Genomic DNA, 15,611 nt, shown 5'->3' on the forward strand with positions numbered 1-15,611 from the left:
ACAAGCACTGAGCACTATTACCCACGCGTTTGGATGCCCTGATCCTCCGCTTGCACTGGGAGTTAGTTTGACCAAAGCATGGTGCTTGCATTAGCCTGGTCCTATAAAGCCCTTCTCAATATCTCACAAGAGCTGGAGACCTTAAGTGGGAACAAGAGGCTCCGGAAAACTGGCCAAGTAAACGTTTCCTAATTTAAAAGAACGTCCCCCGCTCTAATCTGGTCCGAGCTAGGCGGGGACTGTTGCTTTAAGCTCACGTCACAGCCTCCATGATAACTGCTGGCAGACCCGGAGGTGAAGGCAGGCCGGGCGCCATGTTTGGCCTTGGTGTGGCAGTGCCCATATAGTGGCGCCATCTTTGACGCTGGCATCCTGGCTGAAGTGGCGGCGGCGGCTCGGCGGCGCGCTGCGGTTCGGTAAAGTGGTTTTTCCCGGTTCATAACTCGCCGTGGCGCCCCCTGGCGCGGGGACGGGACAAGAGGGGGTGCCCGGAGGAAGCCGGGCCTGGGTCCGGGCCGCAGCCTCGCTGTCGCGTTGCATAAAGCGGGAGCGGCTGAGAGGCGCCGCGGCAGGACGGGCAGGGCCCATTGAGCTCCCCAAAGAGAATCGCAACCAGGGCGCTTGCCTGGGTCGCGGCCCCCGCAGGGAGAGCCCGGAGTGGCCCGGCCAGCACAGCCGTGCTCCGTGCTCCCTGTAAAAGTGCCCGAGCTCAGGGTGGTGGTGGTGGTGCAGCAGAGGTCCCAGGAAGGTGTCCTGTGCCTCCGAGGCTGGGCCTGACCTGTGCACCGGGGGACGCTCCCCCTGCTGCAGTGCTCCATGGCGAGTGGTACCGGGGAGAAGGAACTGCAGGCCTTTTCTTTGTTTGGGCGGCCACTTGGAAACAGGAAGTCGCAGGTACCGATGAGCCAGCAGCTTCTCCTGTCCTTCCTCCCAAGATGATGCCAACACGATGGCCTTAAGCCCTCTCTTTGCACATCACAACGTTTCCTGCTACCTGTATCTGAAAATGTGTACAGCTCCCTGCTGAGGGCTTGTTCACTCGGCCTTTTGCTTCTACCCATGAACATTTATCACAAGTTGTGGTAACTTGTGTCTTGGACATATTTAGTCACAAAGGCTGTGCCATGAGATGAGCATCTACGTGAAGAAAGCACAGGTCCGAAACATACAAGTAGCCATTGATCTATGGACTCCTGACAAAGCCATTGATTAATAATTGCTATTGCCCATTCAGTTACTTTTGAGGTGCCCCTTTCATCCTCTCATGGCAGCAAAAGAATTCCATTACCTGAGCAACATGTGGTTGTTCACGTACTCTCTCATTCATGGCTTCATAATTTCACATAATATAGTCTATGATGGACAAGGGCTTTAACACATACACTGCATTGTTTGACCAATTGTGTAGGACTTTCTCTAGAGATAAGAACATCTTCAGGTGTTTCAGGATACTTTGGGAAGAAACATTCACCTGTTGCGCCAAGGAAGAGCCTTTAGTTCCAAGGCTTCCTGCAGCGTTACTTTTTGCTGGGTATGGATTGCTGAGGTATAACCCGTGTCTACAGAAAAGGGTTAAAAAGACAAAAGCTCTCTAGGACTTGAGAGAATTTACCAACATTCTTTGGTGAACAATGTGTGACTTGTGTAGTTCGTTTTGACAACAGGTTCTTTCAAAGTAAAGCTAGTAGTGTTCATGTGAGATGTGCAGGGTGGTCACACCTAGAAAGCACTGGTTCCATTGGTGGAAACCTGCCAGTTCTAAGGATGTGTGAAGAGGGGAACGTCTATCACTGCTAGTTCAGACCTTGGTTTTTGTGCTTCCGGGCCTGAACAGAAGCTCCCACCCTAGTTACGCATCCACAGTGAGCAGATGGGGTTTAGAATTTCTGAGGTGACTAAGTTGCATACGGAGTTGGTTCAGTTTTATGACACAAATCTTTATTTACTTTAAATCTGAATCACTAACACAAAACCATGGTTTTTGTTTTCCTTTTCTTGATTTTTAGATGTGGGAAATTTTCCTGGCAAGCTGGCTTGTGTTTGGTGTGAGTAAGGGCTTCAAACCATTTTATTCCTGGTACACTGTGTATTTGTAAGGAATAGTACAGACCTGTCCTGCATTCTGGACTTTGTCATGGCTTTCCAACAGCAGTTACAGCTCTGCTTTCACCCACAGTAATTAGCTTCATTCCAGGCAAGGGACTGGAACCAATGGCCCATCAAATTAATTCTGAAACTTTTTGTTGCATATTGTCTTAAGCCAAAATTTTTATATCATGCACTTATGTGTCACACTCTAGTATGCACCTTACTTCTTATAGCATAAAATCCTATTGTCATAAGAACATTTCATCCTGTACCCTTATATTTTTGTGCATGCTGATGCCATCATTTGTGGCTCAGTTACTCATCATTACCGCAGTTCTTTATTTGTTTAATGTAAGGGTCATTGGACAAAAATGGTGATATATTAAGTTTCTTGTTGGAAATGGACCGGTTCCTCTTCTCTGCAATGGGTTATGTGCATGGATCTTTGTACTAATTTAATTAAACGTTGTGGTGAGCATGTACATCCACAGATGTACAAGATGTACAAGTAGATCATGGGTGCAGTCTTTCTATCGTCCATTATTAGAGATGTGAGCAGATCCCCTTGCTGTTGTGTGTCTAGTCATGTACAGAGACATAGGCTGGACAAAGAGTTAAGCAGCCCTGAACTATGGAGTTACTCTTGGGGGAGTCTTAATAGAATGCTTAATAATGAAGGGAAACGTGGGCAGGCCATGGCTTTTAATCCCCATTGGCCCCCATGAGTGGATGGCAGAAATATCTCTGTAATGTGGTGAAATTATGGCTGCTGTTATTGAAAACTGATGATCAAATAAGCTCTGATTGCTTTCCTTTATTCCATTTTTTATCCATGCATATGTAAAAATCCATCAGTATTTGAGTTCTCCCTTTCTGATTTTACTGTGCTTGAAGTTGTCTGTATGTGTTTATGCATTCACTTATGTTTCTTTACCTTGTACCAATAATAAAGAAAGGGGAAGCTTTTTTTTTATCTTGATAGGTGAAGAAATCTCGAAGACCAGAAATTGGGATCTTCTTGAATATTAAAAAAAAAAAAAAAAAAAAAAGTTTGTCTCTGGAAGATGGAGCTTCTTTTATGTAGCCACTCTCAACTTCCGGTTTATCCAGAAATGAACTGGTGAAGAGCTGGCTAATTCGGCTGCCTGCGCATTATTTTAGAAGGGTTTGTCCTGGGCTTGTGGCGGTTTCCACAAGGAAGAAACTTCTCTCAAACCCCCTTCATTATTAACTCAGGAATCGATGGTTCCTTCAGCCTGCAGGAGACATGAACTGACTCATTCAAGACTGATAGACACACAGAGGTCCTAAAGGTAAGTGGGTCTCGCGAGACGGGGCTGCAACACAGCTCTTTATGTTGTTTCATTTCAACTGACTTGAAATGCACTTTTCATAGTTCTTTGCAAGTCAAAACAAAGGAGCACCAATTGGAAAGATAAAAAGCATTTCCAAAGCAAAAGAAGCTATTTTCAGAGTAAGGTAAGGAGGCTGGGTCTGTAAACAGAAACCTCTTGGAAGGTTTACTTCCATGACTGCTAGCGGAAGCCCATGGCCTGTTCTGCTATTGGGAGTTATGCATTTATTTATTTATTTAGGTGTTTGTATACCGCCCTTCCAGGTGAGAATCACAACGGTGCATCAATTAGATGAGAAATACAAATGAGGGTTGAGAGAGAGGCATTTAAACAGAAAGACAATCAATGAACACATTTTAGTATTAAGGATGAACTTCTAGTTACAAATGCATGTGCTGTGATTATTGAAGGAGAGAACTGGTGTCCTTATTTTAATCTCTGGCTCTTTCTTCCTTTATCCTTTCCACTGAAGATTGCAACTGAAAATCTGTAGCTCAGCTTGACGTCTGAAGAGCCTGTGATCTGGGTCTCTTGAGGAAAGAGGAGGACAGGCCTGATAAGGACCCAGCCAGTATGTCCAATCAAGGAGATGATTGCTACTTCTATTTCTATTCCACCTGCACCAAGGTGTGTGAGACCTTTCCTGCCTCCAAGGCTTCCGAGTTTGTGGGTAATTAAAAGAAAACCTGATTAAGTGCACCAGCAAGGCCTTGGAGACTTAGCAGTGACACTTCTAGGCCCTGGAGGAAGGGAAATTCAATGCCTTAGAGCCAAGCACTTGCTTTCAGGCCGATTCAGTAAAGGTTGCGGGCGAGCACAGTGGCCACTCTCCTGTGCGCGCGATTCAGGGGGGAAGAAGAGGCAAATTAGGGACACTAGCGCGTCCCTAGCGCCTCCTTTTTGGACAGGAGCGGCGGCTGTCAGCGGGTTTGACAGCCGATGCTCAATTTTTCCGGCGTCTTTTCTCAAACCCGCTGACAGCCACGGGTTCGGAAACAGGACGCTGGCAAAATTGAGCGTCCGTCTTCAGACCAGCGGGCTGCCGGCCAATTTAACATTTTTTTTTTTTTTATTTTTTTTTTTTAACTTTTGGGACCTCCGACTTAATATCGCCATGATATTAAGTCGGAGGGTGCACAGAAAAGCAGTTTTTACTGCTTTTCTGTGCACTTCCCCAGTGCTGGCCGAAATTAATGCCGACCTTTGGCTGGCGTTAATTTCTGAAAGTAAAATGTGCGGGAATGACTAATAGGCCCATCAACAATGCATTTGCATGTTGTGGGCGCTATTAGTTTCAGGGGGGTTGGACGTGCGTTTTTGACGCGCTATTACCCTTACTGTATAAGGGGTAAAGCTAGCGCGTTGAAAACGCGCGTCCAACCCCAGGCTAACAATGCGCTCCACCGGAGCGCACTGTACTGTATCGGCCCGTTTGGAAGAGAAATTTGGTGCTGCCTGTGTGTAGTGTGTATGTGGTAGAGGACATGGCACAGAGCAATGCATGTTATTTAGTGTGGGGACCTATTAATGGAACAGAGGGTATGCAGGACGAGAGAGACAAAAGATTAATGGATGCCAATGCTGTATTTGAACCCCTCCTGCCACTGGATTTGGATTTTTATAGCTGGCTCTTTCTGTCATAGGGTGACAGTTGTCCATTCCGTCATTGTGAAGCAGCTTTGGGAAACGAGACAGTTTGTACGCTGTGGGAAGAGGGGCGCTGCTATCGGCAGGTCTGCAAGTTCCGGCACACAAAGATTGATGTAAGTAGAGGTTTTATTCTACACTAGTGTGGCCTGCAGTAGATATGGTCACTCCCAAAGCTCTGTAGGTCGCTTCTGAGAATCAGCCATGGTTTCAAACATGATGTTTTCACATTATTTTATCATTTGCAGAAGAAACGCAGCGAGATTCCATGCTACTGGGAGAACCAGCTCTCTGGATGTCGAAAGGCAAACTGTGCCTTCCACCACACCCGAGGGCGCTATGTTGATGGAATCTTCCTAGCACCTAGCAAATGTGAGACTCAAGAAATAGCCTCGATGCTTAAACCAGCTCACACCTCAGCAATCAAATAGTAGAGCGTCAAAAAACCCTGTCTCTTTACTGCGCCGGTGTTCTAAAGTGTAAATCACGTTGCTGGAGGGACAAGAAAGGTGCCCAGACATGCTGATGGATTAGATGAAAGTTGTGTTATGCTTTTGTGATTTTCTTGGCTAAATGTTCAGTGGATTAGTGAAGAATTGATGCCAGGATGAGCCACTGTATCAAGATTTACATAGAATGAGCTTCTGATGCTCGGTGTCAATCCTTTCTTGATTCAGGGTGTGTCCATGCTGGACCAGATCAGCATGGACACACCCATGTAGAGCCCAGCAATCCTGTCTTTGACAGCACCCAGTCTGAGTCACTTGGAAGTTTCTGGCAGATCTCTCCAGCAGTGTGATCGCTCATACAAATTCAGTACGGGGTAGATTTTAAAAAGCCTATGCACCGGGCCTATTTTAGAAAAGCCCAGCGACGCGTGTAAAGCCCCGGGACGCTCGTATGTTCCGGGGCTTCGAAAAAGGGGAGGGGGCGTGATCAGAGGCTCCTGGCACAGCGGCCATTCCCTGCACATACCAGGATCAGTCCAGACCGTGGGTTATGTCCCCCTTCCAGCAGATGGAGTCAGAGCAAAAACTGAGAGGGCGGACCCTGATAACTGGTGCGCCCTCTGTAAACCTTCAGTATTTCTCTGACTCCAGCAGATGGCAGTTGCACCTTTGGTTCCCCAGTTCATTTAGAGGATAGTTTACAGAATTTCTACAAAAATTAGCAGGTAAGAAATAATTTTCTTTTTGCCGTTGTGCCGGGGTTTCACGTGCCGGCAGGCTGCCGGTGTGCGCAACAGGTAGGACAAAGGTCCAGGGGGGACTAGATTAGGGCTAGGGGGTGGAAGGGGAAGGGAGGGTTAGGTTAGGGGGTTGGGAAGTTTCCTCCCAGGCCGCTCCGAAATCAGAGCGGCCTGGGAGGGAACGGAGGAAGGCCGCGGGCATCGGGGCGTGCAAGTTGCACAATTGTGCACCCCCTTGCGCGCTAGTTTTGAACATCTACCCCCCCTGTGTTTTACATTTCAGTAAACATCCTTGTGGTAAAGAGACTTGGTCTTTTGGTATTTCAGAATTTGTATTATGCTTTAGTTTATAAAGCTTTGTTACATTTTTTAGCAGCAGAACCTTGAAACCCACAGAAGCAGAGAAGTTACAATGCAGACACACAGTCATTATTATGTATCAGTCAGATTTTAATACACTTTTTAGAGAAATCACTAGCAAAATCCCTGAATCCTTTAGCTGAAAGCCAGCAGTATGTGCTCAGGTTGTTGTCCTTACTTCTGTCTGTACCTCAAAGAAATGCTAGAAATAATTGTGAGATTGTCTAATCAGTTTATTTTTATTAGCATTTATATGCCGCTCAAAGCAGTTCACATCTTAAAAAATTCACAATTATAAAAACAAACTAAGAACTCTTAATTAAAGAAACTAAAATACAGATATTCATAAAATATTCAGCTACTTGACAAGTTGGGCCAGCATCTGAATGCAGATTCTTGAAGGTCGTTGACCAGGAAAGCAGGTGCAATTCTTGTGGAAGAGAATTCTGTAGAGCTGGTGCTGCTATAGAAAAGGCCTCATTTCACTAAAAATAGCTATGAAGCTCCATCACCAAAGCCTGGGTCCCAGTGCAGCCCAGAGACCTGCTAGGTTGTCCCTAGCTTTGTGAATCTGACATTGCACATAAACAAGGTGTATCCAAACTTAGAAGAGCACTGGTGCATTAGCACAAGAATGCATGCTTCCAGTTACTGTAACCAGTCCTCAGGGAATTGTAAATGTGTTGGATAGCAACACACGACTCCCTGTGGTAGCCAGGAGTTGCATCACATGCTCATCTGTTGTTTGTACTATTAGGTACGGAAAGTTCTCATGGATTGACACTAACAGATGTTGTCACTGGTCATGCAGCTGTAATCCTGAGGCCTGAGCCAGTGGAGGAGGAAGTGAAAGCAGCCCAACTCTCAGTGCCTCAGAATAAACTGGTAGTGCCAGCCAATTCATCACCACAGCTGCGGGGAGTAATGAAGGTGGAAAGCTCTGACAACGTGCCGAGCCCCACACACCCTCCTGTAGTAATTAATGCAGCTGATGACGACGAGGATGATGATGGTAAGCCACTTACTGACTCTCAGAGAGAGAGGAGTCAGGTGCCAGGATTAGATGGGCTCTCAAATTTATAATTAATTGTAATTAGTTTGTTTTATCTTAATGTGACTATTATGTACCTTGCCAAGAACCTTGGCCTGGCTTGTTAAAAATGGCGCTACATCTGATAGGATGATTGGGATATTACATGATTAGGAGCCTGATTTATTAGGCTTTTTTGGGGGAAATGGGATTAGAAAGTGAGGCTCCAGTACGTACCCAGATCAACCCAGACTCCTGGGTTTTCTACCCCTGCCAGCAGATGGAGACAGATAAAATTTTACTGACACTGCTATTTCCCTGTACGTACCGGGATCAGTCCAGACAGTGGGTTGAGCTTCCTGTCCAGCAGATGGAGACAGAGAAAAAACTAAAGGGATATCCTGTGTCAGGACAGTGCTCACCATGCATCCCTTCAGTATTTCTCTATCTCCAGCAGATGCAGATGGCAGACCATGCGGCTCCCCTCTAGTCAGCTAGATTGTTTGGGAAAGTCTACTTTCTCCCTCTTTCTGTCTTATTTGGATCAAGCAAGTACTTAATTTCTAATTTCAGTTTTCAAAAAAAAAAAAAAAATCTTGTTTTCATTTCTTGTAGTGAGCAACAGTGTTTGCCCCTTGCTTTTACTGGGTGCCTAGGGGGGCTTTGCCCCTTGAGATCCTCAGCCTAGCACCCTACCTGGTGACCTGCCTGGCTAGGGGTGAAACTGGTGGTTCAGTCCCTCCCCCGCACAGACCCAGAGACGAAGCATACCTCAGGTCTGCTGCAGAGAAGTTCATTCCTCTGCTTCTTCAACTTTACCAACAAGTTTAAAAAAAAAACCCACCTTCCCAGTATGTACCAGGATCAGTCCAGAGAAGTGGGTTGTGCAATGACAGCAGAAGAAGACCGAATGGCTCATCCAGTCTGTCCAGCAAGCTTTCACACCAACCAAAGACGTCTCCTGGTTGAGACCACAGACATCATTGCTCTGGAAGAAGTACGAATGAGGTCATATAAGACATCTGCGCCATAAGCTACTGTGGCCTCGAGATGATCTGCCCGCTGAGACGCCAAGGGTGACAAACGTCTGTTCTCCTGTAGTTGCTGCACCCACCGCAGTGATGCTTGAAGCATAAAATTACTGCAGACTGCCACCTGGATGCCCAGTGCCGATACCTCAAATATCTTCTTAAGATGCACATCCTTCACAGCCACGGTCCCCGCCACTGGGATGGTCGTCCTCTTGGTAACTGCAGAGACGGATGCATCCACCTTCGGAACCCTCAGGAGTTCCAGAGTTTTCTCAGGCAACGGATACAGCTTATCCATGGCCCGGCTCACCTTAAGACTAGTCTCTGGAGTATCCCCGTACCTGACCACCAACTGTTTCACAGATTTATGAAACGGAAAAGTCTTGGCCGGACCCTGCAAGCCCGCCATGACTGGATCCACATCCTCCTGGTCTGATTCCTCTTGAGGAGCCGCTATACCTAACTCCGCCAGGACAAACAGTATCAGGGGACCCAGCTCATCTTTCTGAAAAAGGCAAAGCACCTTGGGATCGTCTCCGTCCATCGTTGGGACCTTTGCCGGCTCCTTGGCCAGATCTTGTGGACCTCGATCCGGATCAGTTTCTGGGGCACCATCTCTGTGACAAACCTTGGTCCGAATCATCTGAGGAAGTCTCTTCAGTGGCCCCTGATGCCGGGGGACCACTGACCCTCCGAATCCTGGTAGCAAGGCAGGGCTCGTTATTCCATCTATTTTGTGGTGCCCAAAAAGGATGTGGTGTTCTGCCCTATTCTGGACTTAAAAAAGGTGAATCTAGCTTTCAAAGTTCCGCAGTTTCGGATGGAAACTTTTGTGTTCTGTCATTGCGGCGCTATGAAGAGGAGAGTTCCTGGCATCCTTGGATCTGACTGAAGTGTACCTGCACATCTGGATCCATCCAAACCATCAGAGATTTCTCCGGTTCATGATCCTAGGAGAGCATTTTCAATTTTGCGCTCTTCCGTTTGGTTTAGCGATAGCTCTGTGGACCTTCACCAAGGTGATGGTAGTGGTGGCAGTGGCCCACAAGAAGGAGGGTGTTCTGGTGCACCCGTTTCTGGACGATTGGCTGGATTGGGCAAAGTCTCAGGATCTATGCAGGCAAGCAGTAGAGGTGGTGATGCGCCGCTTGCAATTGTTGGGTTGGATAGTGAACCTTTCCAAGAGCCAGCTTCTCCCCTCGCAAGTTTTGAATTTTCTGGTACGCATTTCGATACCCGAGTGGGAAGGTTTTTTTCACGGAAGAGCGTATGCTCTAGTTGTAGTCCCAGGTCTGGAGTCTCTTGCAGGCCTGGATCCCCAGGTCTGGGATTACTTGCAGGGTCCTCGGCTCCATGGCATCTACCTTGGAACTCGTTCCCTGGCATTTGCTCATATGAGACCACTTCAGCAGGCGTTGCTATCCCGCTGGGATTCAGTATCTGAGCAGTTCCATCTTCCTCTACTGCTTACCAACTCAGCAAGGTCTAATCTGTCATGGTGGCTTTCACGCAGCCATTTGGGCCGTGGACTGGACAGGATCCTGTCCGACAATGTGATGATGGGAGCCTATATCAACCGCCAAGGGGGAACTAAGAGTCGAGTGGCCGCTCGGGAAGCGGAAATGCTGATGTCTTGGGTGGAGCAGCACCTGGCTCTGATGGCAGCCTCCCACATTGCAGGGTCTTGACAAAGTGCAAGCCGACTTTCTCAGCTGTCAAGGTTTTCTGCAGAATGGGAGCTATCGAAAGAAGCCATGAGCCTCATTACCCACAGATGGAGCGTTCCTCATATGGATCTAATGACAACTCTGTGGAATGCCAAAGCTCCTCCATTCTTCAGTCACAGGAGAGAGCAAAGAGCAGAAGGGGTCAATGCCCTGGTTATTCCTTGGCCAAGTGACGTTCTGATATACATGTTTCCATTGTGGCATTTGGTGGGCAAGATAGTGAGAATAGAGGTCCATCCAGAAAGGGTAATTCTAGTGGCTCCAGAGTGACCTTGAAGACCTTGTTTTGTGGACCTGGTCAATCTAGCGGTGGACAGTCCACTGAGGCTGGGACATCTCCCAAACCTGTTTTGTCAGGGATCCATGTATTTTTGATCAGGTGGATTGCTTTTGTCTAGCGGCTTGGCTTTTGAGAGGCAGCATTTAAGGAAAAAGGGATATCCAGAGGATGTTATCACCACTTTGTTACAAGCTCGTAAGTCCTTCACCTCTTTGGCGTATGCTAGGGTGGGGAGGGTTTTCGAGTCTTAGTGCGCTCATAAAGGGATTGACCCTCAGCAAGCCTTGTTGTTACAGACTCTGGCCTTTTTGCAGAATGATCTGACTATCATTCAACTCCTTGAGAGAACAGATCTCAGTTATGGGCTGTTTTTGGGGCAAAGTTCATGGGAGACCCCTGGCGGCGCATCCGGATGTGGTGCGCTTCCTCAGAGGAGCAAAGCATTTATGCCCTCCTACTTGTGCTGTTTGTCTGTCTAGGAGCCTTAATTTGTTCCTCAAGGGCTTGTGTGAGTTACCGTTTGAGTCCCTCAGAAGGGCTACCATTAAGGATCTTACTTTGAAGGTGGTATTCTTGGTGGCTATTTGTTCAGCCAGAAGGGTCTCGGAGATTCAAGCCTTGTTCTGCAGGGAGCCTTTCTTATGGATCTCTGATTCATGGGATTCGTTGAGGATGGTTCCATCTTTTCTGCCTAAGTTGGTTTCGGCATTCCACTTGAGTCAATTGGTAGAACTTTCGGCTTTTCAAAATCTGGAGTCAGGTTTGCTTCATGCTACAGAGTTAAGGCATTTGGATGTCCAGCGTGCGTTGTTGCGTACTTGGAAGTGACCAACAGTTTTAGAGTGTCGGATCATCTTTTTCTGCTGTGGAGTGGTGCAAAAAAGAATCAAAAGGCTTTGAAAGCCACGATTGCCCATTGGTTGAAGGAGGCCATTGGTTCCGCTTACATCCATAAGAAAGGCTCCCTGCAGAACAAGGTTTGAATCTCTGAGACCCTTCTGCTGAACAAATAGCCACCAAGAATACCACCTTCAAAGTAAGATGCTTAATGGTAGCCCTTCTGAGGGACTCAAGAGGGGATACGGAGCTGGGAGTAACTTGCTGGTGTGGCAGTTACTACCCTTAACCAATAAGCCTTCATAATATTGATGCAACTCCATTATTGCTCTCTGCTGTAACGGCAGGGGTGGAAAAAGGAAAAGGGGAATTAGATTCAGACAGCAACCAACAAGAACATTGAATTTTACAGTATGGGAAAACAAACAAGCATGGGGATAACTTGCTGATGTGGCTGTTACTACCCTTAACCAATAAGCCTGATACTTTGGATACAAATCCAACATTGCTCTCTGCTTCACCGGCAAGAGGTAATGGGGAATTGGACTCAGACAGTTTGAGAAACTAAGTATGGGGGTGACCTGTGTGGCATGGCAGATGCTACCATAAGCTTTTTGGGCAGACCTGATGGACCATTTTGTCCTTTTCTGCTGTCATTTCTATGTTTCTATATCAAAGTGTTGCAGGAAGAATCTGACTTGGAGGGCCCTGATTCTGTGGTGGATGACCTGCGGGGTCCAGCAAAGGTGTTTCCTTTTCACAAGTCGGAGAAGAAGCCGGTTGTGCGAGAGTGGGATACTCCGGAGGCCAGGCTGAGAGTGGGCAGAGCTATGGTTGAGCTGTACCCTTTGCTGGACAAGATCTTGGAGTTGTTAGCTCTTCATAAGGTGGATGCTTCGGTGTCAGCGGTCACAAAGAAGATTCCAGTGGCGGGCTTGGCTGTGTTAAAGGATGTGCAAGATTGGAAGTTGGACCTTCACCTCAAGAGGATCTTTGAGATTTCGGTTCTGGCCATCAGGGCTGTGGTGTGCAGCAGTATGGTCCAACAGTTGCAAGATTTGCAAGCTGCAGGGGGACTGGCAGAGCAGCAGGCTGACTGTTTAGAGGCAGCGGTCGCTTATGGAGCTGATGCCTTCTATGACCCCGTTAGAACCTCTTCCCGTATTATGATGATGGCAGTATTAGCCAGACGTTTTCTGTGGCTACAGAATTGGTTGGCGGACATGTGGTCCGAGTTGCAGCTTTTGGCTCTCCCTTTTAAGGGGAAGCTTCTGTTTGGAGAAAACTTGGAGCAGATAATGAAACATCCAGGGGAGTTCAAGGTGCACAAGTTGCTGGAGGACAAGCCTAAGAGTATAAAGTTTGTGCCAGCGCAAGCTAGGTTTCGGAACAATCAGAGGTTTTGTCAGTCCGAGTTCCAGTGGTCCGCAGAGGCAACCCCTGACCAGGGCTTCATTCTGGGGCGGGGGGGGATGAAAGCCCTCCCAGGACACCTCTGGTTTTGGTTCAGGGGGTGCCAAGTCCATGCAATGACGCAGGGTCAGTCCACTCTTTGGTTCCGGCTGTCAAAGAGCATTCATTGCTCTTTTTTGAGGAATGGGCCAGGATTACCATGGACCAGTCGGTCCTTGAGGTGGTAAGAGATGGCTACATGTTAGATTTTGCACATCCCATCAGGGACGCTTTTGTCATATCCTCTTATGGTCCTCTCGTAAAGCAGGTAGCGATTAGAGGGATAGTAGAGCGCTTGAAACAACTGAGTTCTGTAGTGCTGGTGCCACAGAGGAACAGTGAACAGGGAGATACTCCATCTAGTTTTGTGGTGCCAAAGAACGAGGGGTCATTTCGACCCATTCTGGATTTAAAGAGGGTGAATGCAGCCCTCAGAGTTCCACGGTTTTGCATGAAAATTGTTAAGGTCGGTCATCGTGGCGGTGCACAAGGCAGACTATTTGGTGTATCTAGATCTGACAGAGGCCTATTTGCACATAGTGATCAGGCAGGAGCATCAGAGGTTTCTATGGTTTGTGGTTCTTGGGGAACATTTGCAGTTTCGAGCTCTTCCCTTTGATCTAGCGACAGTGCTGTGCACGTTCACAAAGGTGATGTTGGTGGTGGCAACTTTGAGAAGGGAAGGAGTCCTGATGCATCTGTACCTGGTTGACTGACTGGCTCATATTGAGCAAAGTCTGAGGAACTCTGTCGACAGTCGGTGCAGAAGGTGCTGCAAAGCTTGCAGTCGTTAGGCTGGGTGGTGAATTTCATGAAGAGTCATCTCATTCCTTTTCTGTCCCTGGAGTATCTGGGGGCGCAGTTCAACACGCGGGAGGGGAGAGTGTTCCTCACGGAAGAGAGAATTCTGAAGCTTCAGGGTCAGGTTTGTCACCTGTTGGAACTTTCTGTGCCCAGGGTCTGGGACTATTTGCAGGTCTTGGGTTCCATGGCATCGACCCTTCAGTTAGTCCCCTGGGCATTCACGCATATGTGGCCTATTCAGAAGGCTCTCCTCTCGCGGTGGAACCCCTTGTTGGGGGGAGTTTCAGCTTTTTCTGCCGCTCGAGGGTGAAAGCAAGGACAGTCTTTCCTGGTGGTTGCTTCGGACCATTCTGGAGCATGGGGTAGAATTGGAAGTTCCAGATTGGGCGGTGGTCACTACCGATGCCTGTCTTTAGGGCTGGGGAGCAGTGTAACAGGATCAGGCGGTGCAAGGCCAATGGTCAAGGAAAGAGGCTTCTTGGTCTATCAGTTGGTTAGAAACAACAACTGTGCGATTCGCTTTACTTACTTTTTTGCCATAGTTGCGCGGTTGACTGGTGAGGATTCTATCAGACAATGTCTTATAGCAACTGGCAAGGTGGGACCAGGAGTCTAGCAGTGGCCCAGGAGGCACGGAGGGTCCTCTGGGCAGAGCAGTACTTCAAGAGAATAGCAGCATCACACATAGCCGGAGTGGAACTTTGAGTCGAAGGACGTTGGATCTCAGAGAGTGGGAGCTCTCAGAAGCATCGATGAGTTTCATTCGCAGGAGAATGAGGGTCTGCCTCATATGGACCTGATGGCGACCAGAAAGCATGCCAAGGCCCCTCAGTTCTTCAGCAGGGCAGAGGGTGTCGACACTCTGGTGCTGCCGTGGCCTCAGAATGTGTTGTTGTATGTCTTTCCTCTGAGGCCTCTGGTGGTGATATGGCACAAAGAAAACTATCTGGGGGCTGTAGTTCTGGTGGCTCCGGAGTGGCCACGTGCCTTTTGGTTCACGGATCTCAACAACTTGGCCATAGATGGGCTCCTGAGGTTCAGCCATCTATTTTCCAATCAGGCAGCTCATTTTTGTCTCACGGCTTGGCTTTTGAGAGGACTCATCTAAGGCGGAGGGGTTATCACCACCTTGTTGCAGGTAAGGCGGACTTCCACGTCTTTATCTTATGTGCAGGTATGGAAGATCTTCGACTCTTGGTGTATGGCAAGGGATGTGAAGGTGTTGCAAGCTTCAGTGTCGCATATTCAGACCTTCCTTCAGGAGGGGTTGGTCAGACGTCTGGCCTTTAACTCTCTGAGGGTCCAGTAGCAGCGCTGGGCATTCTCCATGGTTAGGTGCAGGGTTATACTCTGTCTGTGCATCCAGATGTTGTACTTTTTCTGCAGGGAGTGAAGAATTTAGGTCCACTGGTGAGGAAGGCATGTCCATCGTGGAGTCTTAACCTGGTGCTTAAAGCATTGTGTGAGGCTCCATTTGATCCTTTGAGGAGAGCAACCTTGAAGGAGTTGACTCTTAAAGGTGGTGTTTCCGGTGGCCATTTGCTTTGAGAGGAGAATTTTGGAACTCCAGGATTTGTCATGCTGGGATCCTTTTCTGCAGTTTTCAGAGATTGGGGGGTGTCTTTCGTGTGGTATCGGGATTTCATGTTAATCAAACTGTGGAACTTCCAGCCTTTCTGGACTTGGATTCCTCTGCTCCTCATGCAAGGGAGCTGAGGCTCTTGGATGTTCGGCGGGCATCGCTATGATGGGTCACGAATGATTCTTGCTTGTCAGATCTGCTTTTCTTTCTCTGGAATGGGCCAAAGAGG

The 15,611-nt window shown here is 47.9% G+C and overlaps 1 protein-coding gene across 5 annotated transcripts in view; it reads left to right on the top strand.

Annotated features, from left to right (window-relative positions):
- The first annotated feature begins 290 nt into the window (after positions 1-290).
- ZC3H11A (zinc finger CCCH-type containing 11A) overlaps positions 291-15,611 on the top strand; it is a 56,486-nt gene continuing 41,165 nt past the window's right edge. Inside the window, exons 1-7 of one of the 5 annotated variants that reach the window (XM_029573799.1) lie at positions 305-416; positions 2,007-2,045; positions 3,071-3,401; positions 3,916-4,070; positions 5,087-5,206; positions 5,339-5,462; positions 7,397-7,651. In XM_029573799.1, the coding sequence (XP_029429659.1) occupies positions 4,017-4,070; positions 5,087-5,206; positions 5,339-5,462; positions 7,397-7,651 (553 nt within the window). In that variant the 5' untranslated portion in view covers positions 305-416; positions 2,007-2,045; positions 3,071-3,401; positions 3,916-4,016. Of the gene's footprint in view, positions 417-2,006; positions 3,402-3,915; positions 4,071-5,086; positions 5,207-5,338; positions 5,463-7,396; positions 7,652-15,611 lie in introns of all 5 variants that reach the window. The other 4 variants (XM_029573800.1, XM_029573802.1, XM_029573801.1 and 1 more) reach the window with 4 other exon arrangements.

Source organism: Rhinatrema bivittatum, chromosome 12, assembly GCF_901001135.1.
Source record: "Rhinatrema bivittatum chromosome 12, aRhiBiv1.1, whole genome shotgun sequence".
NCBI lineage: Eukaryota > Metazoa > Chordata > Amphibia > Gymnophiona > Rhinatrematidae > Rhinatrema > Rhinatrema bivittatum.